Genomic DNA, 27,921 nt, shown 5'->3' on the forward strand with positions numbered 1-27,921 from the left:
GATCGGACCTACGAGCTCTGAGCTCTCTTCCAGGGGGGAAATAGCTGTCGATCACGAGTCGAACACGTGATCCAAAAGACCAAAGACCAAGTGAATACACACACTCGGTTCGACGGCCCAATGGTAGCGTTCGCAACTGCTAACCCAGCGGTCCGAGTTCGAATCCCGCCCAGGGCTGAAATTTCAGTATCGCTGCGCTGCGAGCCGTTATTCCAACTCTCGTGGGTGGGGACGTGTATGTGTGTGTGTGAGGTCACAGCATTACCCATAGATCGGTCATATGCGAGCTCTGAGCTCTCTTCCGAAGGGTAGTAGCTGTTGATCACGAGTCCAACACGTGATCCAAGACCATGGTGAATTAAATACACATGCAACTTGCCTAAAAGAGCGGAATTATGTGCTGCCATGTTTTTTGAAGCCCTGGGTGGAAATCGAATTCGTGGCCGTTGAGTTCACAGTCGGAGGCATTATCACTACACCAGCAAGCCGCGCTCACGTTTGTGCGTGTGTGTGTACATGGGTGTGTATGCGTGTGTGTGTGTGTGTGTGTGTGTGTGTGTGTGTGTGTGTGTGTGTGTGTGTGTGTGTGTGTGTGTGTGTGTGTGTGTGTGTGTGTGTGTGTGTGTGTGTGTGTGTGTGTGTGTGTGTGTGTGTGTGTGTGTGTGTAATTCTGATGTATCAATATTAACCAAAACGTCGTCATAATTCTTATTACGAAAATTGATTCCACTGGAATATATATATATAACATTCTAAGCGTCTTGAAATTATTTCCAACGTGTATTAGAATATTTTTGTAGAATTTCACTATTATTTGACCAAGAAAGTAGTTATTTGTGACATTCTTTTTTGTACAAGATATACTGCGGGAATACCTAATGACGTACTAGTTTGTGTACAAGTGAAGGACGACTGCAATTCGTTTTTTGTTTTGTGTTTTTTCTTCACACGGGTCTTCAAAAAGTAGCCAGTCTGCTTATATTTTGTAAGTAATAATTTTTATTTCTTCATTATTGTAAAAAGATACATATGTCCTTAATGTGTCTCTTGAAAATGACTGAAAATATTTGAATCTTTGAAGTGAGCTCGTTGTATCAAAAGACGATTTTTTTTTTTTTTTTTTTTTTTTTAAAGAGCATTCGATTCAGTGATTTTTTTTCTTGGGGCTGATTCGTTGTCTGCAGAACTCGTGATAATGTTCAATAATAATAAAATATATAAAGACGACACATTCTCGAAATTAAATCACTGCCATCGACACACAAGAGTAAATGTTCAGTTGTGTACATGAACGCGATATAGCGTCAAAAAATTAATGATTAATTTTGTAAATTATAATGCATCAACGTAATATGCAATTTTCTTAGCTGAAATAAAAAACAAAAAAGTTGCTAAAACAGATTTCGTAAATAACGAAGTGGCGCCAGTCGAATGGTACGCCATGTTTGTTATGATAAATGCCGACGTCGATGAAATGAAACGATGATAAATTCGCCTGGCCTGACCTGGCCTGGCCTGACTTGAACTGACCTGACCTGACCTGACCTGACCTAACCTAACCTAACCTAACCTAACCTAACCTAACCTAACCTAACCTAACCTAACCTAACCTAACGTGTATTTAGTAAATCGGTACCTGTAATTTAAGGTCATCCGGGTCCTCGTCGTCGTTGTCACGGATGTTGGCGGCCTATTCAATCACTCTTTCTGATTGCGGGGTATATAGGTTTTTCATAGCTTGAAGGAATGCATGGATTTCAGCTCCATATATACCTCGCGAGGTACTGGCGGCAGTACAGAGGGCGTACACCAGGCCTCAAAAGGACCGGGCAGACAATACTTGACAAACGACAGGATGGCGTCCCAATCCTATGCTAGTGACTTCGTTCGTTAGTATATTTGCTTGTAGCAAGGTATTTTTTTTTTCGCCTAGAAATTCGCATATTACGTTCATGTATTATAATTTACAAAATGAATGTTTAATTTTCTAACGCTATATCGCGTCCATGTACACAACTGAACAAGTACCTTTTTTAGAAACACACACCTATATCAATAGAAAATATACATTTTTGGGTAAGTTTTAGTTATGCACACCTGCGAGATATAGCAATAGAAAATTAATTATCAATTTTGTAAATCATAATAGATCAACGTGATATGCTTTTTGTTTGAATCATTTTATTACGCTCAAAGAGCGGCAAGCCTAGTACATAGGTAATTAGCTTTTTACATGAGGATCGTGACTCATAGGGCACGCTGTTCGACTGAGGGGGCACTTCGTAGTTAAGTACAAAATTTCAGAGGTTGGGACACAGTGGTGGAGGACACGGTATATAATCAGTGGTAATAACAGCATGTATAAAACAATCACAGTCAACAGTATATACAAAACAAAAGTATGTACAATATCACAGTCATGATATAAGAGACATTGACATAATTGAGACAGTCGTGGACAAGATCATACATGAGAATTATTACGTCGTACAGCGATAGTTAGCACCCACCAAAGTGTGGGTGACGTAAGAGTAGTGTTTCTAAATGGTTATCGGCAAGCAAGTATTTACATACATCAATGACAGACTCTCTATGGGGGATTAAATCTGTTACTGCAGGGCATTCAAGGCAATAATGCTGAAGGTCATTTGCATTGGGCAAGTCACACAGTTTACAGGAAGAAAATTGAGGCATGTCTCTTGTCTTGCTCACCTGCCACACTGGTCTGTAGCCTAATCTAAGTCGAGCAGATACCACATTATGTCTTCTAACTAAGAGTCCTCGGCGGCGATATTTGTGGGGGCGATTGGCAAAGTGATCATAGTGCTGAATGGTCACACTCGAAGGTCGTTCGATATTCCTACGGTGAACGATAGGCAAATGAGCTGCAGCACGTATTTTGCGTCTGTAGAATGAGAGGGAACCAGGTGAAGCGTCAGTTGCAGGTGAGGGCTGTTCGCAGGCTGCCTTGGCGAGTAGGTCCACTGTCTCGTTGCTAGTTATTCCTACGTGAGAAGGGATCCACAGGAAGTGAATAACAAGGGAGTGCTCAAGGGCTGTGGCTAACTGAAATAGAATGAGAGTTACTAGGTTATGGGATTCTGATTTTTGGGAGGACAAGGCACGGAGAGCAGATTGAGAGTCACAGATAATTAGGCCATTACTACCAATACGTAGCAGTAGATTGACAGCATCCAGGAGTCCGTGGAGCTCGCAGGAAGTTGAGCTAAGGAAACCTGGTAGTCGGCGTCCAATCCAGCCTCCATGGGGTGGAACCATACTAGGCGAGTAGATGGCACAGCCCGTGTTTCCGTCCGGTTGCAGTGACCCGTCTGTGTATATTGTATGAACAGCTGGGAGGGAAGAGGTCACTTTGGCGATGGTTTCTAGAGCTAGTTGCTTCTGTAGTAGGGGCAGGTCACTCTTGCATGTTGGTGTATAGGTGACGGCGGGGAGCGGAACCTTCCAGGGGGGCGGATTGTGAACAATTTCTTGTCTAGGAATATGAAATCCAAATGGTTCTAATAAGGGCGCAACCACCAGGTTGGAGTCGGGGTCGAGGTGCGGTGGGGTCGAGAGACGTTGTGATGACATTCGAGTAGTGGGGGCTAATATGTGGGGTGTGTAAGCATTTGACAGTGAAATATGTTACGTTATCGTGTATTCATTCCGCCAGAGGGTTTGTTTTGATAAATTTATTACGCCCGTGGGCGGCAAACAATAGTACATCTATCACAGCATTGTGTTAGAGGACATGTCATATATTATATACATTCTTTAAATGGAGACATAATACAATAATCATTCAGGATTCCCCGAAATGGTGATGGCGGGATAGTGGTACTATGTAAGTGTTTACATATAATCATCATGCCCCGTCTCCGGGGAATATTGTCTGTCACTATGGGTCACTGGAGACAATAATACCAAGGGTGTTCGTATTACGACGGTTACGCAGCCCGTACGGTGATCACCGTGGCATATCATCCGTCTGGGAGCCCCGTCACACAAGTTGACTCCCAAATCCGAGCCGAGCACTGACATATATTGTGCCTTCGTACTGGTCTTGCGTCGGCGTTACTTGTGGCGGTTGGGTAGGAGGTGGTCGTATGGGGATATCGGTAGACCGTTCCGCATCTTTCGGTGTGTTGACATGGCATGAGTGGCTGCGTGTACTCGTATCTTGTTTTAAGGTATGATAGGGTGAGCATTGCGCGTGACGTCCATGACGTAGGTATAGGCTGCCTTGGTAAGATGGTCCACCGATTGATAAATTCATTGCTTCTGAGGGCGACAAACAATAGTATATTAGTCATATTGTTATGGAAAGAGATACAAAAGGAGGTATGATTGGATTTAACAATCAAAATCCCCCAAAATGGGGGTGGCGAGCTAGGAGTGTATCTAAGTTGTCGTCACTAAGTAAATATTTACATACAGTTATCACGTCTTGTCTCTGTGGAATACTGTCTGTCACAATGGGGCATTGGAGACAGTAATGTTCAAGAGTGTTGGCGTTAGGGCGGTTACACAGCCTGCATGATGAGTAATGTGGCATATCTTCCGCCTGGGAGATTTTCCACACAGGTCGATATCCGAGTCTGAGCCGAGCACTGACAACATTGTGTCTCCGTACCATGAGTCCGCGTCGGCGATACTTGTGGCGGCTGGGTAGGAAGTGGTCGTGGTGTTGAATGGAGACACTGGTGGCTCGTTCCGCATCCCTTCGGCGTGTTGTTATGGTGTGAGTGGCTGCGTGTATTCTGTTTTTGAGGCATGTGAGAGAGGGTACTACGCGTTCGTTATCTAAGACGAAGGCACAAGCTGCTTTGGCAATACGGTCCACTGTGTCGTTGCCAGCAAGGTCGACGTGTGAGGGCACCCATATGAGAGATACGGCCATAGATGCTTCATGAACAACGGCGAGTTGGGTCAGTATGGCCTGTACAACACGATAGTAGTTGGGTCTGGGTGAGGAGAGGGCGTGTAGAGCTGGTTGGGAGTCACAAACGATCACACCATTTACGTTATAGTCTACAAGATATGTTACTGCGTCGAGGATTCCGTGTAGCTCACAAAACGTGGAGCTTGATGTGACAGGTAACCTGCGGCCAATCCATCCAGCTTCCACAGGTGGCTGTAAGGTGGGTGAGTACATGGCACACGCTGCTCTTCCATCAGCCTGTACTGAGCCATCCACGTAGATGACATGCGCTGCGGGGATCTTTGAGGATACGCTGTCGATGGTCTCTAGTGCTAGTTGCTTTTGAAGTGCAGGAAGGTCATCTTTGGAGGTTGGTGTGAAGGTGACGTTAGGGAGGGAGATTCGCCACGGGGGCAAGTCGGGTTCAACCGTTTCTTCAGGGACGTGAATGTCAAGGTTTCTGAGTGTGTTGCACACTGTAGTGACGAGGTTGCGGCCTCCTGGTCGAAGTGGGAGGCGGGGTGCACTGTCAGGTTCGAGCGACGCTCTGATGGTAGCAGTAAAGTTTGGGGACAGATAGGGCGATCGGAGGCATTTTACAGAGAGAATGGCCATGTTAGCATATATTCTCTCTACAAGCGAGGGTAGACCAAGTTCACTTTGCATGTTAACGATGCGAGTCGAAGGAGGGCAACCTAAGATAAATCTCATTACTCTATTTTGGAATTTTTCGAGAGGTTCCAAAGCTCTCCTGGGAAGTTGACAAAGGGCAGGTGATAAGTAGTCAACGAGTGATCGAAGAAATGTGGTGTATAGAGTTCTGACCATTGGTAATGAAGCGCCGGTGGAATTTGTGGCAAGCCACTTGATAGGGTTAAAATGGGCCTGCAGACGATCAAGGAGATCATTAACAAGGGGATGGATACGTTGTCGAGTCGGTATGGCTGGAGTGATCCGGGCTGGTACTCCAAGGTATGTGTACTGTGTGCAATGAGGGATAGCATCACTTCCCATGTTGAACGTCGGTAGTGCTTGGAGAGTACGAGATGAAAATATTCTGCTTTTCTCAGGGGAAATGATGAGACCACAAGCGGTAGTTGACGTGTAGAAGCCATTTAGGACGAATTGGAGGTCAGCAGGCGAGTTGGAATGGATGCAGATGTCGTCCGCGTAGCAGAGAAGGTTTTTACCGTGAACGTTAGGATGAAATGATAGTAAGCGGTGCATAATGACGTTAAAAAGAAATGGACTTAGTACGCCACCTTGCGGGGTACCGAGTTTGAACTGCTCGTAGGAACTGCACACACCTCGAAAGAGAACACGTGACTTCCTGTTACTCAGATAACCTCGAATCCATCGAAGGAGGTTTCCTTGCACTCCGAAGGTAACCAGCTGGTCAAGAATTATTTCATGGTTGGCTACATCGAAAGCACTTTTGAGGTCCAGGAAGGCAACTACGCTGGTGGGAGAGAGGCGGGTGTAGATCTAAGTAAGGCAGTGGTGCGTACTTCGACGTGGGAGGAAACCATACAGCTGCGGCGAGAGTTGACCTTGTAGACGATTCATGAGCCGGGCAAGGATGATACGTTCAAGCATCTTGCTGAAGCATGAAGTTAGGGAAATGGGCCTGAATTTATCAGTACCTGGTTTCGGTATCGGGACAATCGTGCTTAAAGTCCAGGCTGCAGGTACATGTCCACGTAGGAGGCAGAGGTTGAAGAGGCGAAGGAGGGGGTTGCCAGGAACTTCCAGTAGGAGTCGGAGCACTTGGTATGTAATGCCGTCATCCCCGGGGGCAGAAGTTTTTGTATTAGCCATGGCTAGTCGTAATTCATTCTCCGTAATCGGGACGTCGTCTTCTTCATCTGGGTGGAGAAGTGCAGCCATTAGATGGAGATTACGGGTGTTGCGACGAGTGGAGAGTGCCTCTTGGATATGCGTAGGAAGATTGTTAGTCTGTGACTGTGATGACCATAAAGTAATGAGGTCCTGGGCGTAGGCGTCTGGACTGTGATGGAGGGCGCTGGGAGGTTGCTTCTTAACGACCCTTTTTACAAGGCGCCACATGGTCGCGATACTAGTCTGGTGATTTATGGAATCAGTGTATTTCTGCCAAGACTCTGTGTAGGCACAGTTCTGGAGGGCGACCATATTATCCCGTGCTATTTGGTACTGATGTAAAGAATCAGGTGTGGGTTGCGTCTGAAAAGTATGACCAGTAGTCTGTGTAGCTCTCTCCGCTTGGATAATACGGTGGTCCAACGTCCATGAGTGAGGTACAGGGCGGCGTGGTAGGTGAGCTTTGGTTACATAGCGGCTGTAGAAGTCGTGTGTGGTATTCACTAAGGACGTGTATAGTGCGTCGGGGGATAGGAAGTCAAATGTGGGAAGGAGATTAGAGATGTACGAAATATACGTAGGGCAATATTTAGGAGGAATGGATATACGGGTCCGGTGATGAGGAGTTGGAATCCGAGATGGTATGGAGTAGTATAAACTAAGAGCAATATGGTCGGAGAAGAGAGAAGGAATTGATTGACAGGCGACACGGGATGGCACGAGGCCAGACGTGATGATGTGGTCAACTGTGCCTCCACGTGCATGTGTGGCTCCACCAGTTTCCCATCGTGTGAGTCGGTACCGATGTATGTAGTTGAGTAGAGGGATTCCACTACGGTTGGGGACAGGGGAGGCATCACCAAGAGCAGGATGTCGAGCGTTGAAATCCCCCATATAAATCACTCCACGATTTGAAGGTACTGGGAGGGCAACAAGATTTATAACACCAGGGGCAGAGTATACGTTGCAAAGTCGAAGTTTACCATTGCCCACAGTGACTTCAATTAACTGAAAGGTCATAGAGGTATCCCTGGAGCATCGAAGGAGCTTGTGTGGCATGGGTGCGTGGACGTAAGAAATGAGGCCATTCCTGGCTGGATGTATGTACGAGACATAGCCAGACAGCGTAGGTGCCGTGTCGCATGGCTGAGCACCACCGGGAAAGGCTTCTTGAATAAATATTATCTGGGGGTGATGGCGATGGACATATGTCTTCAGTGCAGTGAGTTTCGTGTTATGGCGTATTCCGAAAGCATTCCAGGAGATGACGTGAAGCGATACGAGATCAGAGAATCTTATTACTATGTGCTTTGCGAGAGCCGGAAGAGGTTGGTGTTTGAATGTGGGCGCTGCCAGGCGGAGCATGGGTAGAGGAGTTCAAAGGCGACGAGAGCTTCTCTAGATGGGAGGCAACTGTATCAAGTCGCTCTGTAAGGGCTGTGACAGAGGTGATAACAACTTTGTGAGATTCAACTAGACTGGCAAGTGTGGTTGCTGTGGTAGCCTGTTGGTTAACTAAACTTTCGATACGGGCATCTATGGCATCGAATCGCTTCGTGAGGGCTGAACAGCGGGATTCGAGAGATGCAACAGCTTGGCGAAGAGCTTGTACTTCAGCAGAGTCCGTGGTGCTGGGCGTCGTGAGAGAGGTGGCTGGAAGTGGTGGTGGTAGTGATGATAGTGGTGGTCCAAGTCTTTGGGAAGTGGCCGTGGGTGTTCGCTTAGTACAGCCATGCCAAACGTTGACCCCTGGTTTATGGCATCGGGGGCACTTCCATCGGGATGTGTCTGGTGGTGGGGATATGGAAAGTTCTGAGGTAGATGCGGAGTCGTCGGACGTGGTGGGTGGAGTGGGTGGGCGGTGAGGGCAGGAACGAGTGTCATGATTCTCCGCGCACCAGGCACACTTTGCGGGAGCGGAACAGTATCTTGAGATATGTTTGAAGCCCCAGCATTTATAGCACCATGGAATTTCATCTTTCATTTTGCGAAGCTCACAGGGAGGGATGAAAGGTAGGAAGGGGAACTCTAAGGTAGGCGGCGGTGGTTCAAGTAGGCTCCACGTGATGACTAGTCGGTTGATTGGCGTCCCATTTTGGACGAATCTGCGAGCTGTATGTATCCCTGGATATTCCTTGGCATGAGAGGCATCGATGCTGACAGGGTATCGAGTGAGGAGGTACGTAGGGAATTTACGTGGTCTTTCCGTGGAGTCCTGGATGACTAGGCGTAAAGATAATATTTCCACACTCGTGATACTTTGAATGATGTCTGGTCGTTGTCTTGAAACATAGACGAAACGAAATGTAATAGCTGACATCTTCACCTCAGCCAGCTCACGATCGAGACGGAAAGACTTGGCAACGTTGGAGAGCCACCGAAGTTTCACGTCACAGCTTGAGTTGTCAGGGAAAGTTAATTTGACATATTTCTCTCTGGGAGCAAAGGCAGGAGCCTGTGACGGCGAGGTATAGGACGAGATTGGGGGGGTAGGGGTGTTAGATGGTGTGAGATCATAAGCTTGTGGCTCTGTCATTGGATTCTTCTTCAATGATTTAGCAGCAGGAGAAGGTGGTGGGCTGCTATTATTGGAGACTTCATTTAGAGTGCGTTTAGCGGGGGTAAATGGTTGTGGTGCAGAGTTGCCAGATGCAGGAGAATTCCCTTGAGCGTGATGGTTGTAAGTCGTAAGTGGGGGCCATATGTTAATTGGATTTTCATCGTCACTCATAGCGAGATCGGCTTCAACGATGGCAATAGCCTGTGGCCCTGAGTAGTCCATGATTACCACACGTTAAGATTATTCACAGGAGTTCAGGATTTATGAGGCAGTATGCGGGGAGAGCGATTCATCCATGTCGTCACAAACCTCTTACTGCGCATGCGCAGACTTGGCCGCCCCTGACCAGGAAGGTCGGAGGGATAATGTTTTCACAGTTATAGACTAAATTAGTTAATGTTCACACACCGTGATGACAAAAAATGGTAGAGGTGGTCTTATAATATCTCACAGCACACAACGAAGGGTTGGAACACAATAACACTGCCGGAATTCTAACAAAGAGCACGGAGCTCAAAACTGTAGGACCGGTCACACGCCATATTTGTTTTCCAGAGCTCCGTCAGAGGGGATAGATGTAGTTCCTGTAGCATATTGGCAACCCGAGTAGAGACTGGGCAACCCAGTATGAGCCGCATAGCTTTATTTTGAAACTTATTGAGGTGGTTCAATGCTGATTTAGGTAGTTGACATAAGGCAGGAGAGAGATAAACGATGAGTAAGCGGATAAATGTTACGTATATATTTCTTGCCACTGCTATGGAGATCCCAGTAGCGTTGTTGGTAAGCCACTGAAGAGGTGTTAGGCGTTGTTGTAGTCGAGTCAATACGTCATCAACAAGTGGATGAATACGCTGCCGTACGGGGGTGGGGTGGGGGGTGACGCGGACGGGCGCTCCCAGGTAGATATACTGCGTGCAGAGTGGTATAACGCTGGTACCTACTAGGAAAGCAGGGAGTGTTCGTGGCTTACGGGGAGAGAAGATCCTGCACTTTTCGGGGGATATGATGAGACCACATGAAGATGAGTGTTCATAAAACGAGTGGAGAAAGAGCTGAAGATCTTCAGAGGAGGTCGAATGAATGCATATATCGTCTGCATAACATGTAACTTGGGTACCTGGGACATCAGGGAGTAGAGAGAGAAGGCGATGCATGAGGACATTGAATAAAAATGGACTGAGGACACCTCCCTGTGGGGTGCCAAGGTCAAATCTCCTGGTAGCACTAATAGCCCCTTTATAGAGTACACGAGACGATCTGTTGCTCAGGTATCCTTGCACCCATCTCAAGAGATTCCCTTTGATATTAAAATCTACAAGCTGATCGAGGATGATATCCTTGTTTGCAATGTCAAACGCACTTTTAAGATCTAGAAAGGCCACAATACTGGTAGGGGAGAGGCGGGTGTATAATTCATAGAGACAGTGATGTGTGCTGCGGTGGGGCAGAAAACCATAGAGCCTAGTGGAGAGTTTGTCGTGGAGGCGGAACATGAGGCGGTTGAGAAGAATACGCTCCAGCACTTTGCTAAAGCAGGACGTGAGGGAAATGGGTCGGAATTTGTCGGAACCGGGTTTAGGAATTGGAACAATGAGACTGGTCGTCCAGGCTTGTGGAACATATCCATATCGTAGGCAGAGATTATAGAGACGGAGGAGGGGTCACCTGGCACTTTTAGGAGAAGGCGGAGGACTGAGTACGTGATACCATCATCACCCGGAGCTGTCGACCTACTGCTGGCAAGAGCACGGCATAATTCGGATTTTGTTATGGGTATATTGTCCTCCTCATCTGGTTCTAGCATAGCTGCGGACAGACGAAGAGTGCGATGTAGCGAATGAGTGGAGAGGGACTCTCTAATATGCGCTGGGAGATTACGAACACTGGATTGTTCAGACCAATCCTCTATGAGGGCCTGTGCGTAATGAGATGGGCTATGGTGAAGACCAATGGGTGTCTTCTTTCGGATCACCTTCTTAATAAGTCTCCACATGGTTCCCACGCTCGTCTGTTGGTTGATGCCATTAGTGAATTGGTTCCAGGCGTCAGTGTGTGCACACTGTTGTATGGTTACCAAGGCGGAACTTGATTCTTGGTATTGCCGTAGAGTGTCGGGGTTAGGAGATCTCTGATATGCAAGGCCGTCTGCTTCTGCCTGTCTTTCTGCTGTTAGTATACGGTCGTTGAGCATCCAAGGCTGTACTCTCGTCTGGCGTTTGATATTTGGCCTACGTACATAACGATCGAAAAAGTTGTGTGTGCAGGTGACAAGAGAGTTGTATAACTTTTCAGGAGATTCAACATTAAACTTGGGGAGGTGTGCAGATACGAAGGAGACGTAGTTGGGAGAATACTTTGGGGGGATACTGATTCGCGTGCGTTGGTAAGCTGGAGAAGGCATCACTGGGACTGAATACCGAAGGCAGAGAGCGAGGTGATCTGAGAAGAGGACAGGCACCGAAAAGCACTTGACGTTGGTAGGCACGAGTCCACATGTAAGTATGTGATCGAGGGTACCCCCCCGAGCGTGCGTAGCACCACCAGTGTTCCAGCGAGTTAGATGGTTGTGGTGTATAAAGTCGACTAGCCGGGTTCCGCTACGATTTACAGTGTCCGATTGGTCACCTAGGGTAGGGTGCCTAGCATTAAAATCACCCATGTATATCATACCACGAGTCGTGGGAGTAGGAAGGGCTGCAGGTAGCATTCAGCTTACCAGGGGCAGAATAAACGTTACAGATTCGAAGCGTACCACTTCCTAATGCAACCCCAATAAGTTGGTAAGTCGTGTCATTATCTCCAGAAGTGCCGAGTGGTCGATGCTGGACGGTGGAGTGTACATAAGCAAGGAGACCATTTCGAACATGGTGAACATATGGAATATAACCACTAAGGGATGGGGCTGCCCCCCCCCCCCCCACCAGGGGGACGTCCAACAAAAGCTTCCTGGATAAAGATGACGTTCGGTTGATGACGGTTGGCGTAGGCCCTGAGTGCAGCAACCTTCGCGGGTGTGGTTATACCACAGGCATTCCAAGAGAGGATGTGTAGCTGTGCGTTGTTATTGAACGTTATTTCTGTTCTTTCGGAGGCCAGGTGAGACGATAGTAGAGGATCGGGCACTACCTCCTGTTGGTCCTCGGGAGGGGGCGTCCACTGTGATGGCAATCATTTTCTCGAGGCGAGTAGCGAGTGAGTCAAATTTAACAGTAAGTGCAGAGGTTGACGCGATGTTAGCCTGCTGGGCATCCACGAGCGATTTGAGTGTTGCATCGTTAACCGATAGTCGTGTAGACAAGGAGTCAAAGGCGGCCATAAGAGAATCAAAGCGAGCTTCGATGCTATCAAATCGAGTTTCAATAATTGCAACACGATTTGTAAGGGAGACACACTGAGACTTGAGAGATTCTACGACCTCTTGGAGTGTAATGTTCTGCCGAGAGGCGGCAACGGTGGATGGCGGCGGTGGTGGCGGTGGGGGTGGAGTTTGGGTACTCGGAGCCAAGCGTACTCGTTTGGTACATCCATGCCACACATTAACTCCGGGCATTTGGCATCGCGGGCATTTCCACTGCGATTTGTCTGGTGTAGGTGGTTTTGGTGAGTCTGTCGATGATGCCGAGGTAGAGGTAGGTACTGTGGTTGCTGTAGGACTACGATGAGGGCAGGAACGCGAGTCATGTTCAGCTGAACACCATGCACACTTTTCATGGGCATTGCAATACCGAGAGATATGACCAATACCCCAACATTTGAAGCACCATGGTTTTTCGTCAGGCATTTTGCGGAGTTCACATGGTGGTAGGCAAGGAAGGAAGGAAAAGTTAATGTGGGATGGGGGCGGGTTAGGTAGGCTCCATGTAATTACAAGTCTGTTGATGGGTACCTTATTCTGCAGGAAACGGCGTACAGTATATACCCCTGTTAGCTCCTTAGCTAAAGTTGGTTCAATATCTACAGGATATCGTGTGATGAGATATGTGGGGAACTTGTGCGGTCTATCTACAGAATCTTGTATATCAAGAGATAACGACAAAATCGCCCCATCCTATAACTCATCTATGATGTCCTGTCGGCGTCTCGATATGTAGACATAACTTGATGTGACAGCTGACATTTTGACCTCGGCTAGTTCTCGATTAAGACCAAACATTCTTACGACTTCAGAAAGCCATCGCAGTTTCTCATTAACTCCTGGGTTCCCTCTGAATTGTAGTTTGACATACTCGGAACGGGGGGCAAAGGCAAGAGAAGTAGATGAAGGTGGGGGTGGGGGTGGGGGAGGTGCATTCTGCGTAGCAGGTCGTGATGGAATGGGTATGGTAGCATCTTGTAGAGGCAGAGCCTTGTCACTCTTGGTGGCCTTGGCAGCGGGAGATGTCTCTTCGCTATTGGCATCGGAATCGCTATCTATAGGACGCTTTGCGGAAGCGTTGGTGAAGGGAGATGGATTGACAGGTGTCATTTGTCGGTGATCGTGATAATCGAGACGAGGCCAGTTTTTCAGTGACAGGTCGTCATCCTCACTTAATGCAAGATCCATCTCAATATTTGCAAGGGAGCCGGGACCTGTGTATTCCATTTTACGAGGCAAGTTTGCAGTATTTGTGACTTGAGCAGTTTTACCAGGTGAGTGATGTGGCCATGATGTGGGTACCTGTGTCAAACACCTCGCACTGCGCATGCGCAGATGTGAGGAATTCGATCAGGGAGGCCCTCCCCGAGTATAAATCACTATTTCGGCTAAGTTCCACAATAATCAAGTTCACTGATAACACTGTACGATGCACTGGGTTTTAACACGGCCTCCGGCCAACTCCGAATAATAGGAACACCGTATATCTTGCGAAAAACGGGGGTCAGTAGCAGAGCTTATCCAAGCAACCGCCACCTACCGTGTCCAACCGTGAAGTCGACGGGGGGGGGGGGGTATGTCAACGTAATATGCGATTTTCTTGGCGGAAATCAATAACAAAAAAGTTGCTAAAACCTATTTACTAACGAACGAAGTCGCGGCAGTTGAATGATACGCCATGTTTGTTTTGATAGATGCCGAGGTCGAAGAAATGAAAGGATGATAAATTAGTCTATTCTAACCTAACCTAACCTACCTAACCTAACCTAACCTACCTAGCCTAACTAACCTAACTAACCTACATAACCTAACCAATATTTAGTAATTCGGTGCCTCAAATTCTAAAGATCATCCGGGTCGTCGTCGTCACGGATGCTGACGGCTTGATTATTATTGGACCTCGGGCAATTAACAGACGACGGCAGAACCCCGTGTTCTCTCATAAAGTCCAAGGAAGCCCTATGTCTTTGTAACAGCGCTTATTAACGTCCCCTGAAGTTGGAGAACACCCGGTCCACAACGTGAAAACCATGGTCTGATAGTGATTGGACTGGCATGGCGTCTGAACCGTATTGTAGCGGCTTCGTAGTTAGTAAATTTGCTTGTAGCAAGGTTTTTTGTTTTTTATTTCCATCAAGGAAATCGCATATTACGTTCATGTATTATAATTTACAAAATTAATATTTAGTTTTCTAATGTTACAGCATAGCTGTGCACAGCTAAAATAAAACCTGTTTTTCTTGGCTGAAAGCAGTAACAGAAAAAGTTGCTAAAAGCGATACACACAAATGTAGCCAATACGACTGTTTGAGACGTCCTTTCTTTTTTTTTTTTTTTTTTTTTGGTAAATGTGGAAGTCGAAGAAATTAAAGCATGATAAATTCGTCTATTCTAACCTATCCTACCTACTTACCTACCTACCTACCTACCCAACCTAATCTAACCTACCTACCTCCCTTCCTCTCCTTCCCTCCTTGCCTCCTCTCCCCTCCTCCCTCTCTCCCCTCTCCCTCCCCTACCTTTCACCCCCTCGTCGTCCTCCCTTCTCCTCCCCTCTCCATCTTCCTTCTTCCCCTCCCCCTCCAATCCTCCTCTCCTCCCCTCCCCTCCCTCCCCTCCCTCCCCTTCTTTTTTCCCTTCTTCCTCTCCTCTCTTCTCCCCTCTCCTCCCCAAGCCTCCCCTCCCCTTATATCCTACCCTTCTACTCTTCTCTTCCTCTTCCTCTCTCCTTCTCCCTTAACTTTATTCTCTCCTCTTCCTCCACTCTTCCTCCTCCCCTCCTCTTCCCCTCCTCCTCCCCTCCTCCCCCCCTCCTCCTCCCCTCCTCCCCCCTCCTCCCCTCCTCCTCTCCTCTTTTTCCTTCTTCCCTTTCCCTTCTTCCCTCCTCCCCTTCCCTTCTCCCCTCCCCTCCTACTTCTCCCTCCTCCTCTCCTCTCTTTCCTTCTTCCCTTTTCCTCCTTCCTTCCTCCCCTCCCCTCCTTTCCTCCTCTCCCCTCTTCCCCCCTCTCCCCTCTTCCCCCCACAATCTTTCCCCCTCCTCTCATCTCTCCCTTCCTTCTCTCCCCTTGTCACCTAGTTTCTCCCTTCTCTCCTCTCCTCCCCTCCTTCCCTACTTTTCTCCCCTCTTCTCCCCTCCTCCTCCTCCTCCCTTCCTCCTATCTTCCCTTCCCCTCCTCCCCTCCCCTCCCTTCCTCCCCTCCCCTCCTCCCTTCCTCCCCTCCCCTCCTCCCTTCCTCCTCTCCCCTCCTCCCTTCCTCCTCTCCCCTCCTCTCTTCCTCCTCTCCCCTCCTCCTTTCCACATCTCCCCTCCTCACTTTCTCCCCTCCCCTTTCTCCCCTCTCCCTTTCTCCCCTCCCCTCCTCCCTTTCTCCTCTCCCCTCCTCACTTCCTCCCCTCCCCTCCTCACTCTCTCCCCTCCCCTCCTCACTTTCTCCTCTCCCCTCCTCACTTTTCCCCTCCCCTTTCTCCCCTCTCCCTTTCTCCCCTCTCCCTTTCTCCCCTCCCCTTATCTCCCCTCCCCCTCCACTCCACTCCCCCTTCTCGCCTCCCCTTTTCTCCCCTCCCCCTTTCTCCCCCCCTCCTCCTCTTCTCTCTTCCTCTCCTTTCCTCCCCTCTCCATTTCCCCTACATTTCTCCCCTCCTCCTCCTCCTCTCCTCCCTTCCACTCCTTTCCTCCCCTCCACTCCTCCCCTCCCTTCCCCCTACCATTCTCCCCTCCCCTTCCCCCTACCATTCTCCCCTCCTCGTCCTCCTTTCCTCTCCTCCCCCTCATTCTTCCCTTCTTCCTCTCCTCCCTTCTTCCCTTCCCCTCTTCCTTACCTCCTCTCCCCTCCCCATTCTCCCCCTTTCCTTCCCCTCTCTCCCCATATGGAGAGTATGGTTAGAATAAATATCTCACTCTTAGCTGGGAATCCTTCCCCACACCATCCCAGCAAAGATGGTGCCAAAATGAGCAAAGGATCTGGGGCCAAAATGAGTAAAGCACACAAAATTAGTAACCATGTAGTAAGTGCTGAAACTATCAGTTGTTTTAAGAAACAATTAAACAACTTTATGGATGGGGATGACAGGTGGTGACGGATACGGAGCTCCCTAGTGTAGGCCTTATGGTCTCTTGCAGCCTCCTTCATTCTTATGTTCTTATGTTATGTAACTGGTGAAGGAGGGAGTAATACCACTCCTACACAATCATGAAATGTCTCCTACAGCCACCCCTCATAAAAGGATGATAGGGGTCTTCCACTCCGACCAAAGTCTTGAACCTATATAACGCATTGATGGTTGCATGAAGGCCTCATCTCCCACAATAAACTCTCCCAAGCTCCTATCCAACCTCTACGCTGGAGATCCTTGATTCCAAATAAGATATTATCCTTCCCCGTGTCATTTTGTCAATTGCCAAAGTTCTTGTCACATCAAACAACAATGTCACCGCCCTGCAGGTGTGTGCGTGCACTGCTCGGCCTTCGCACATGATTCCACGTGTCCTAAAATCAAACGCAATCAACATTATGAAATTAAGAGAAAAGTTAATTGTCACCAACGACCAATTACAATTCTTTAACACTGGTCCTTTATTTATCAGATAGAGCTGTGGGGATGTGGTGGGTGGTAGCTTCATCATGACATTGCAACTGCCCATTCTTCGCGTCTTGTGCATTTTTTTCAGGAGGGAGGGTCTTTCACCTTATGTTTGGCTCCCTACGACTTTTATTTTTTTCCAAAATAGTCATTATCGATAAGAATTAGATGTCCTGACGTGGACAACATTAAGAAAAACACGATAAGGCACGTGATGGCGACCCCAAAGGAGGACATTGAAAACTTCGAGTAACACTGGGATAAGTATGTAAGGTGGCAAGGGATTCACTTTGAAGGAACTAAAACGCAATTGACATTGGTAGACTAGGTTTTTATATCAAATGACAGGATGCTTTCTGGCTAAGCCTCTCATAGTATGTGTAACCATCATCGCTTGACTCTGCTGTGGTTCATATATTTTTTTTTACTTATCCCAGCTACTTTTTATTATCCTAATGGATGCCACCCTTACTTAAGATGCAAAGCACATTTTGGCAACTTTTGTCTTGGACAATATTGTTTTGATATGAAGAAAACATTACATTCAATCAGCTGTTCATAGAAATGGGCGGTTTACGCAGGCCAAACACTACAAAACTGTCTGATTTCGCCTCTTTTCCTAAATAGAATTATTTTACCGTCCTCATAATGTGTGCTTCCATGGTCTACTGAGATGGTGTACCCTTCTGTCAGGTTAATCATGATTTCTGTATATTGTAAACTACTGTCATTCGCCCATTCCCCTTTCTTCACTTTCATTTCTTACTACTGCCTTTGTTTCATATATTTTAGTCGGTAGGCCCTGTTGCCTCCAATCATCCATTATCAAAGTCCTGTTTAGATGTAATCTTTTCCTTCAGTATTATCTTCAGTCTAGGGGGGAAATTAAAGTTTAGAGATTTTCTTCATTTCTTTCGTTAATTCTTGTACAGCGTGCTACTCTGAGGTACACTCAAGGAATCCCCCGAGAACACGCATGTTAGGTCCTAGGTGAGCTTTGGAGTGACGTAGTAATTTCTTTAGTCCAATGATCTTTAACTTTATATTTAAGATCCTCCCAAAAAGGCGTGATCTTACAACCGTGAACCAATTTAATTTTCTCCATTTCCCCAATCAGATTCGTTGTTACAAGTCTATTGGCACTATTGTTTACTTAAGCAATCTCAAATCCTTGCATATCTCACTTAGGTTACAAATATCACAAGTCGGTAATGTAATCGGGCTCCCGGCCATTGTTTATAAACATAACGCGGAAAGCAAACATATACAACTCCTGTTGTTTATAAATATTTAAACCATAAAGATGCAACAATCGTCTTCAGCCCCTCTTTCTACCAACTCATCTACCAGCCTCTCACATGTAGGTAATACTCATTTTACAATGAACAACATGTGACGTTTTCTCGATGTAATGTTTAGTGTATCTTTGCTGTGCATATTTAATTTTCTACATTAATATTGATTTCATTAAGTCTTGGAATTTTTTGCAGGTTCTTGCATAATACACATCCTCTGCATAACACAATGCCAAAGTGTTTTATGATTAGGAGACCCCTCACCGTCCGTATCCAGCAGCATGTAAAGAAAAAATTATTTCCTGACATGAATCCGCCCCCGGTGTGGCTGGACGAAGATCACCTACAAGAAAAGAAGATGATAAATGAACCCTGCAAAGTTTCAAGTCTCGATAACAAGGCAGTCTCAGCTGAGGTTGCAAAGAAAACCTCATCGACATATTCACCCAGTGTTACTAAAGTATCAACGACCGCTAGGCAGCCTCAAAACAAGGTACATTCAGAAATTAGTGCCACGTTCTCGCAGGAATCGGTTCAACTTCCACTTATTTCAACAACATCAAGGATCCAGACTCAACATTTCCCGCCAGTGAGTCCAGGCACTGATGCTATGCATACTCAGCAGTCTCTTGGACTGCCATGTGTCATAACAGCATCAGGCTTTGGTGCCAAATCTGCACAGGAGACGATTGCACTTTCACGTGTTTCAAAAGTATCAACAGCCCAGTCCCAGTATTCCTCACAAGTACATCTAGGCTCTAGTGTCACATGTACCCAAGAGTCTGATACACTTCCTAGTGCAACACCAAATATCCTTCATCATACCCAGCAGGTGCATCCAGCCGCAGACACGACGTCTACTCAGGAGATTGTTGTCCGTCCGCGTGTTGCAGAACCAAACACGAAGCCTCGGTATTCTTCTCAAATACATCTAAATGCTTCTGACTCCTCTAGGGATGAATCGGCTTCACTTTCACATGTCATACCACCGACAATTACTCAGCCACAATATTCCTTACACAAATACACAAATGCTGTTTCTACGTCTAGCAATGGGAAGGCTGCTCTTCCAAGCGGTGAGGCATCAGCAAATAGCAAGCCTCGTGTTTCCTCAAATATCTATTCAAACGCTGGCATGGCAGCTACACAAAAGGCAGTTTCTCTTCCAAATGTCAAGGCAAAAACATGTATTCAGCCTTCCTTTTCCTCGCTTGTGGAAGATGATGCGTCTACTGACAAGTTGGTTACAACTCCATTTGTTACAGCAAAGGCAAATATCTGGCCTCGCCATTCCTCATTTGTGATTCCAGATGATGTTGCCTCTTTTGACAAAGGGGAGGTTACTGTTTCACATGTTGCCCAACGTTGGCATCCATCGCATCCCAATGATGGTATTCCACTTAGTAGAACACCTATTGCGAATACATGTGCTAGAGGAGCTGTAAATGACCAGCCTTGTTTTCCCTCTCAGACATTATCAACCACTGATGTGACAGCTACACAAAAGGCAGTTCCACTTCCAAATGCCAAGGCAAAATCATATATCCAACCTTCCTTTTCCTCTCTTCTTGACGATGATGTGTCTCCGGACCAGTTGGTTACACCTTCATTTGTTACAGCAGGAGAAAATGTTTGGCCTCGCCATTCCTCATTGATATTTCCAGATGCTGTTGCCGCTTCTAGCAAAGGGGAGGTTACTGTTCCACATGTTGCCCAACGCTGCCATCCCTCACATATGTATCCCAATGATGGTGTTCCATTTAGCAGGGCAACTGTTGCAAGTACATTTGCTAGAGGAGCTGTAAATGATCAGCCTTGTCTTACCTCTCAGATATTATCAGGCACTAATGTCCCATCTGTACAAGAACAGGTCAGACCTCCACATCTTATAGCTCCATCAAATAACCCTTTTCACTTTCCATCGAACTTACATGTGGGCGCCCATGCTCAGTATATGCACAACTTAGCTACAGGACCAAACATCCAGCCTCAGTTTTATTCCCAGAGACAACCGAGCGTTGGTGCTGCCTCTAGTATTGAGTCGATGACATGGCCGCGTACAACATCAAATGCCCCGCCTCGGTATTCATCACCTTTCTTCTCTGGTGCTGCGTCTGCATACAAACCGCCTGCAAAAACAGGTTGTAAAAGAGCGTCAAATATCTGCCCTTACTACACTCCGGAGATGTATTCAAATGCTTGTGCCTCGTCTATGAATACGCCTGCTTCATTTGCGCGTCATGCAGAAGCAGAAAACAGTCAGGATTGGTATCCTTCACAGATACCTTCACGTGTTGGTGCCACATCTAGCACTAGGCCATTGAACTTCCCCTGGTTGACAGCAGCATCACATACCCAAAACAGGTATTTCTCAGACATACATTCAGATGTTGACGTTCCGGTCTGTGTCGGGTCCGCTTTATCGAGTGCATCAGCGGCAAATATTCAGCCCCGGTCTTCCTTGCACACGTACCCAGAGACTGGTGTGACGTCTATGAATGAATTGTTTACATTTCCATATGGTGCAAAGTCGGAAAAAATCCAGACTCAATGGCCAGCACAGGCACAATCAATTACTGCTCCCAAGTCTACCAACCAATTCTCCGGACTTCCAAATACCCAACTTCGTAGTTCGTCACACGTACATTCAGACAGTGGTCCCGTGTCTAGTAACGAATGTTGTTCACGTACACATGCTACAGCGAGAGCGGAAATAACAAATACCCAGCCTCAGTGTTTCTCATACATAAACTCAAACAGCTGCGGAACTTCTAGCAATGAGTGGGGCTCACTTTCATGTAGTACAAAGGAAGATTGTGCCCAGTTGCCGTATCCCCGACAGACGAAGCCATCCACTGATGTTGCATCCACACACGAACCACCTCGACCTACATTTGTTACAGAAGACAGAGTGGTGAACAGTGTTCTTGGCTCTGAGTCTTATGCTGTGAACACGTATATCCAACTAGAGACGCAGCTAGAAAGAATTCCAAGTAAGTCTACCATTTCCAATTTTTCACAGAAAAAAGCAAGTTCTCTATTTTCAAGGTGTTTATCTATTGTGAAGATACTTGTAGTACCTTTGAGGGAGCTATAAGTGGTGTCATTATACTCTAATGATATCTAAAAAGATATATCATTATACATACATACATACATACATACCAAGGCTTTTTCCCCCTTACAAGGGAGGTAGCCAAAAAGGAAAAGGCATAAAATCATTCCCACCCATTCCATCCCTAAATACACTCCACTCCCCTCCACCCTCCCTCCCATCTTAGCACCTCCTGGATGACGGGTCATCCCTGCACCTTGTCCACTGCCCTGGGTCAGAGGCAGTGTCGCAAGGCACAGCACATCCACAGCAAGGCCGCTTCATTAATTCGGCGACCCCCCCCCCTCTCCGTCCCCCATGCATAAAAGGAGAAGACGACGAGAAATCCCTTCGGGCTGCGTCAAATTTTGCTCACACACACTACCTCACCCCCCATTCCCCCACCCATTGCACCTCATGGATCACAACATCATCCATAAACAACCATTCTCCATTCACCCCTGTCTTCTGTCCTCTCCCGTCCTTCCTCAACAGACATTCCCCTCTTCCCCAAAGCCCCCTTCACCCCATCCATCCATCTCATCCTAGGACGTCCCTTCATGTTCATTCCCTCTACTTCTGCCTTCCATACCTCATTCTTTCCATGTGTCCAAACCATCCTAATACTCTTTCATCAACCCTATCTCCCAACTCCCTTTCCACTCCTGTTCTCCTCCTCACCTCCTCGTTTCTCACACTATCTAGCCTAGTAACCCCTATCATATTTCTCAGACACCTCATCTCAAACACATTCAAGCTCCTTCTCTCTTCCTCTCTTATGTTCCATGTTTCTGCCCCAAACAATACTGTTGGCACAATCACTCCTTCATACAATCTCCTCTTAGCATCCATTCCCAAACGTCTATTCCTCATTACACTTTTTAATCCACCAAAGCATTTACTCGCTTCTCTCAATCTACATTCTACCTCCACCTTCACTCCACCTTTTCCTGCCACATTTGCACCCAAGTATCTAAAACTATCCACTTCCTCCAGTCTCTCTCCCTTAATGCTCACTTCCAACCTGTTGCCACTTTCACCCCTTGTACATCTCATCACCTTTTACCCACATTTATCTTCAACTTTCTTCTATCACACACTCTCCCAAACTCTGTCACCAACTTCCTCAATCCCTCCTCCGATCCTGCCACAAGCGCAGTGTCGTCCGCAAACAACAGCTGGCTCACCTCCCACTTTTCTTCATTTTCTTTAACCATCTCGAATCCCTGACCCACCACCCTTGCATTTACCTCTCGCACCACCCCATCCATGTACAATATGTCCTACGAGATTATTTGATCAAACAAAAGAAGATAAAGTAATATTGTCTCTGCACAAAGTGCAACTAATTTTCTTTTTTTCTGATGTCTGCGAATTCTTACAGGTTCTCCTCACGCACAAAAGAAGCGGTTTGTTTGTTGGAATGGTAACAAGCCTTTCGTCCAGATGAATTGCCCCTCTGGCAATCCTTCTGTGAGGTTGTCTTCCCAGGATCCAGGTTTACGCAAAGACACGCCTTACATGAACAGATTAGAGAACCAGATAAAGGGGAAATTAGTAGGTTCGGAAGATCTATATGCAGAACCATGGCTCCTGTATCATTGCCAAAGTGTTTCGGACTCGGAACCCCATTCTATGGACCACGAGCACATACTTAAAGGACCTATTGAAGTTCTCTACAATTTAGAAACCTTCTTGACCCATGAAATTCAGGTTCAAAACTTTTCACGAAGTGAGAGTGTCTCCTCCTCGACGAAAGGTAACGTGGTTTCCAAGTCTGAAATCAAGAGTGACAATTTCAATTCTGGTCGATCCTTCATTTGTAACAAATGTGACGCTAAATTTGATAACAAGTCCGACCTTGACAATCATAGTGAAACCCATAAACCAGTTTTGTCTTCCACTTCAAAAGGTTATAAAAAGAAGAGATCGGCAAATCGTCCTTTTCTTAGTGATATTTATAGTATTGAGTTCATCCTCATGTCAGATCTTGAATTTCACATCAATGGGGAACATGAACCTGTTTCGAATATCAATTCAAAGACTAGGGAGGACAACCAGAACATTTCAGATCGTCCTTTCATATGTAAGGTTTGCGACGCCAAATTTTATCTTGAATCACACCTTGACACTCATAGGGAACTTCATAACCGATCTGTTATCCCTAAGGATAAACAGAGTATAATAGATCGTCACTTCGTTTGTAAGACATGCGATGCCGATTTCGCCCTTAAGTCTGAACTTGATCTTCACATTGGCAAGCATGAACCAGTCTTCGATCCCAAGCTAACAGTCAGTGAGGGTAATCAGACCCTTTTAGATCTTCCCTTTGCATGTAAGGTTTGTGACAACAAATTTTCTCTCGAGTCTGATCTTCAGACTCATAGTGCCCTCCATAAACCATCCGCATGCCCCAAGTCCAAAGACAAAGGTGAAATGAATATTCTAAGTTCTTCCTTTGTGTGCAAAAAGTGTGACGTCCATTTCACCCTTAAATCTGATCTTGATTCTCATATCAGCGAGCATGAACTAACCTTGGACCCCAAATCAAAAGTCAAGGATGATAGTCAGAAAATTTCAGATGGTTCCTTCGTGTGTGATATTTGCAACGCCAAATTTGCTCTCAAATCCGATCTTGACACTCACAGTGACCTTCACAATCTTCCTGTGCCTTTCGAGTCCAAAGACAAAGGAAAAACTATCAATGCCCAAGTTGAGCGGACCAATCAGAACATTCCAGATGGTTTCTTCATGTGTGAGATTTGCAACGCCAAATTTGCTCTCAAATCTGATCTTGATACTCACAGTGACCTCCACAATCTTTCTGTGCCTTTCAAGTCCAAAGACAAAGGAAAAATTATCAGTACCCAAGTTGAGCGGACCAATCAGAGTATTTCAGGTGGTTCCTTCATGTATAAGATTTGTAACGCCAAATTTGCTCTCAAATCCGATCTTGACACTCACAGTGACCTCCACAATCTTCTTGTAGCTATCAAGTCTAAAGGCAAAGGAAAAATTATCAGTGCCCAAGTTGAACGGACTAACCACAACATTTCAGATGGTTCCTTCATGTGTGAGATTTGCAAAGCCAAATTTGCTCTCAAATCTGATCTTGATACTCACAGTGACCTCCACAATCTTTTTGTGCCTTTCAAGTCCAAAGACAAAGGAAAAACTACCAGTGTCCAAGTTGAACGGACCAATCAGAGCATTTCAGGTGGTTCCTTCATGTGTGAGACTTGCAACGCTAAATTTGATCTCAAATCTGATCTTGACACTCACAGTGACCTCCACAATCTTTCTGTGCCTTTCAAGTCCAAAGACAAAGGAAAAATTATCAGTGCCCAAGTTGAACGGACCAATCAGAGCATTTCAGGTAGTTCCTTCATGTGTAAGATTTGTAACGCCAAATTTGCTCTCAAATCTGATCTTGACACTCACAGTGACCTCCACAATCTTCTTGTAGCTATCAAGTCTAAAAACAAAGGAAAAACTATCAGTGCCCAAGTTGAACGGACCAACCAGAACATTTCAGGTGGTTCCTTCATGTGTAAGATTTGCAGCGCCAAATTTGCTCTCAAATCCGATCTTGACACTCACAGTGACCTCCACAATCTTTCTGTGCCTTTCAAGTCCAAAGACAAAGGAAAAACTATCAGTGCCCAAGTTGAGCGGACCAATCAAAGCATTTCAGGTGGTTCCTTCATGTGTGAGATTTGCAACGCCAAATTTGCTCTCAAATCTGATCTTGATATTCACAGTGACCTCCACAATCTTTCTGTGCCTTTCAAGCCCAAAGGCAAAAGAAAAAATAGCAATGTCGAAGTTGAACGGACCAATCAGAACATTTCAGATGGTTCCTTCATGTGTGCGATTTGCAGCGCCAAATTTGCTCTCAAATCTGATCTTGACACACACATTGACCTTCACAAGACACCTGTATCCTCAAGAACAAGATTCAAGAAGAGAAGGAATATCTTAAGTAATCTTTTAGTGGACAATACTTTCGACTCCATATTTGCCGATGAAATTGAATCCGATCTCCAAATTGTAGACACCATTTTGGATCCCAGTCCAAAAGAGAAGGAAGATAGTCAGATCAGTTCAGATGTTTTCTTTGCATGTAATAGATGTGACTCCAAGTTTGCTCTCAAATCCGAACTCGAGACTCACAACAAGCTCCATAAACAATCTAAATCTGATCTTGACACACATAGTTACCTTCATAAAGTGGACAAAGCTTTCGACTCCATCTTTGCCAATGAAATTGAATCCGATCTTCAAATTGTAGAATCAATTTTGGATCCCAGTCCAAAAGACAAAGAAGATAGTCAAATCAGTTCAAATATTTTCTTTGCATGTAACAGATGTGACTCCAAGTTTGCTCTCAAGTCCGAACTTGACACTCACAATAAGATCCACAAACAATCTAAATCAAGCAAGTCCAAACCCAAGAGGAAAAAGAACATCTTGAATGGCCCTTTCTTATGTAAAGTTTGCAACGCCACTTTTTCTCTCAAGTCCGGCCTTAATCTCCATAGTCTCCAACATGAACCAGTTTTGAATACTGAATCAAATGTCAGTGATGATAGTCAAAATATTCTAAATCTTCCTTTCGTTTGCAAAGTTTGTGACGCTAAATTTGCTCTTAGAATTGATCTTGACAATCACAATCATCATGAGACATCTAAGTCTAAATTTAACGAAGAGAAAAACACCTCAGACCATCCGTTTGTATGTAAGGTTTGTGATGTCCATTTCACCCAGAAATGTGATCTTGATCTCCACAATGACGAACATCAACCAGTTTTGGATTCCAGGTTGAAAGACAAGAAGAGTGACCATAACAGTTTGAATTATCCCCCGGTTTCCGAAGTCAGTAACACCAAACTCCGTAAACCTCGTAAGCCCAGGGCCAAGAGTAAGATAAACACCTTGAGTCCTTCTCTTGAGTGCAAAGATTGCGACGCCAAATTTGTTCTTAAATCTGACCTTGACGTTCACCAGAGACTCCATAAACCATCAGAACCTCTGGGGTCCAAACTCAAGGGAAAGAACGACGTCCTAACTCGTTCTTTTGTGTGTAAAGTTTGCAACGCTTGTTTCTCCCTCCAATCCGACCTAGACCTTCACAGTGGCGGACATAAATCAATTTCGGATCCTAAGTCAAAACTTGGAGAGGACAGTCAGACCATTTCAAATCGGCCTTTTATTTGTACAACTTGCAACGCTGAATTCTCTCTCAAATCTGATCTTGACGCTCATGCTAATACTCACAAACCATCCAAGCCCAAAAAGTCTAAAGCTAGGAGGAAAAACAGGGATCGTCCTTTTGTGTGTGATATTTGTGATGCTAAATTCGCCCTTAGCTACGGCCTTAAGAATCACTATATTGTACACAAAAACATTGGTTCCTCCGAGTTTAGAGATAAGAGGATCAACGACGATCGTCCTTTTGTATGTGAAGTCTGCACCTCCAGATTTGCCACCAAGTTTGAACTTGACTATCACAGTGGTCTCCACGAACCAATCTCGCATTGTTCGTGCTCGAGATGTGGTCAACGATTCATTCGTAAGTCAGCAAGAAACGCACACCTGCTCTCTCACTTCTGTGAAGTTTTAGAGAGCCATATCCTGAAGTCATCGGATAGGCATCATTGTGTAACCTGTCAAAGAGGCTTCAGTGACCGCAGGACATTAGTAAAGCACGTTGAGCAACATATGAAGGGAGAGATAACCCGATGCCCTGTGTGCAATGCTCAGTTCTTTATAGGCGATGAGGGTTTTAGTCTCTATGCCCATGTCAGGATAATTCATCCGGATTATTTGAAAGATCCAAAGTATGAGTAACTGTCACAGGAAATCCATGAAGGCCGCTTCCTTGTTGATGGTTTAAAGATCATCCTGACTTCTTACTACGATATCACCTGTTCCCTAACTTCATCTATAGAGTCCCTGTTCATACAAGCGGTTTCATTCGCGGCGGTTCACTTATAGTGTAGGTCAATGGGGGACGTTTACACACAACAGTACGGTTTTTCCTTGACTATGCGGTACCGCTGCGGTTTCCGCGTGGTTCAAACCGTTAGTGTGAACAGGGCCTAAGACCCATAATGTGTGTTAATGATAAGAAATAGTTTTACCCCCTTTGTAACCTTTCTGTATAAAAATAAGTTTTACTTTAGTTTTTATTATGAACTTATTTCATCTATAAAGGACCAACGACGGGCTGGACGCCAGAGAGAATCGTGTCCCCCCCTCCCCAACTCA

At 45.9% G+C, this 27,921-nt stretch overlaps 1 protein-coding gene across 1 annotated transcript; it reads left to right on the plus strand.

The window, feature by feature from the left end:
• The first annotated feature begins 905 nt into the window (after positions 1–905).
• Positions 906–27,501, plus strand: LOC143037053 (uncharacterized). The gene is made up of 3 exons (XM_076205163.1): positions 906–985; positions 18,753–21,550; positions 23,036–27,501. The coding sequence occupies exons 2-3, from the start codon at positions 18,787–18,789 to the stop codon at positions 27,499–27,501; spliced, it is 7,230 nt and encodes a 2,409-aa protein (XP_076061278.1). The 5' UTR covers positions 906–985; positions 18,753–18,786.
• The last annotated feature ends 420 nt before the right edge of the window (positions 27,502–27,921 follow it).

Source organism: Oratosquilla oratoria, chromosome 21 (assembly GCF_046742065.1).
Source record: "Oratosquilla oratoria isolate Oo_2021 chromosome 21, ASM4674206v1, whole genome shotgun sequence".
Lineage (NCBI taxonomy): Eukaryota > Metazoa > Arthropoda > Malacostraca > Stomatopoda > Squillidae > Oratosquilla > Oratosquilla oratoria.

What these genes read in the sequence shown, in the direction of transcription:
- LOC143037053 (XM_076205163.1), top strand. Translation starts at nt 18,787, where the DNA reads ATGCCAAAGTGTTTTATGATTAGGAGACCCCTCACCGTCCGTATCCAG. An exon ending in GCAGCTAGAAAGAATTCCAA is followed by an intron (nt 21,551 to 23,035) that starts GTAAGTCTACCA and finishes GAATTCTTACAG; the next exon opens with GTTCTCCTCACGCACAAAAG.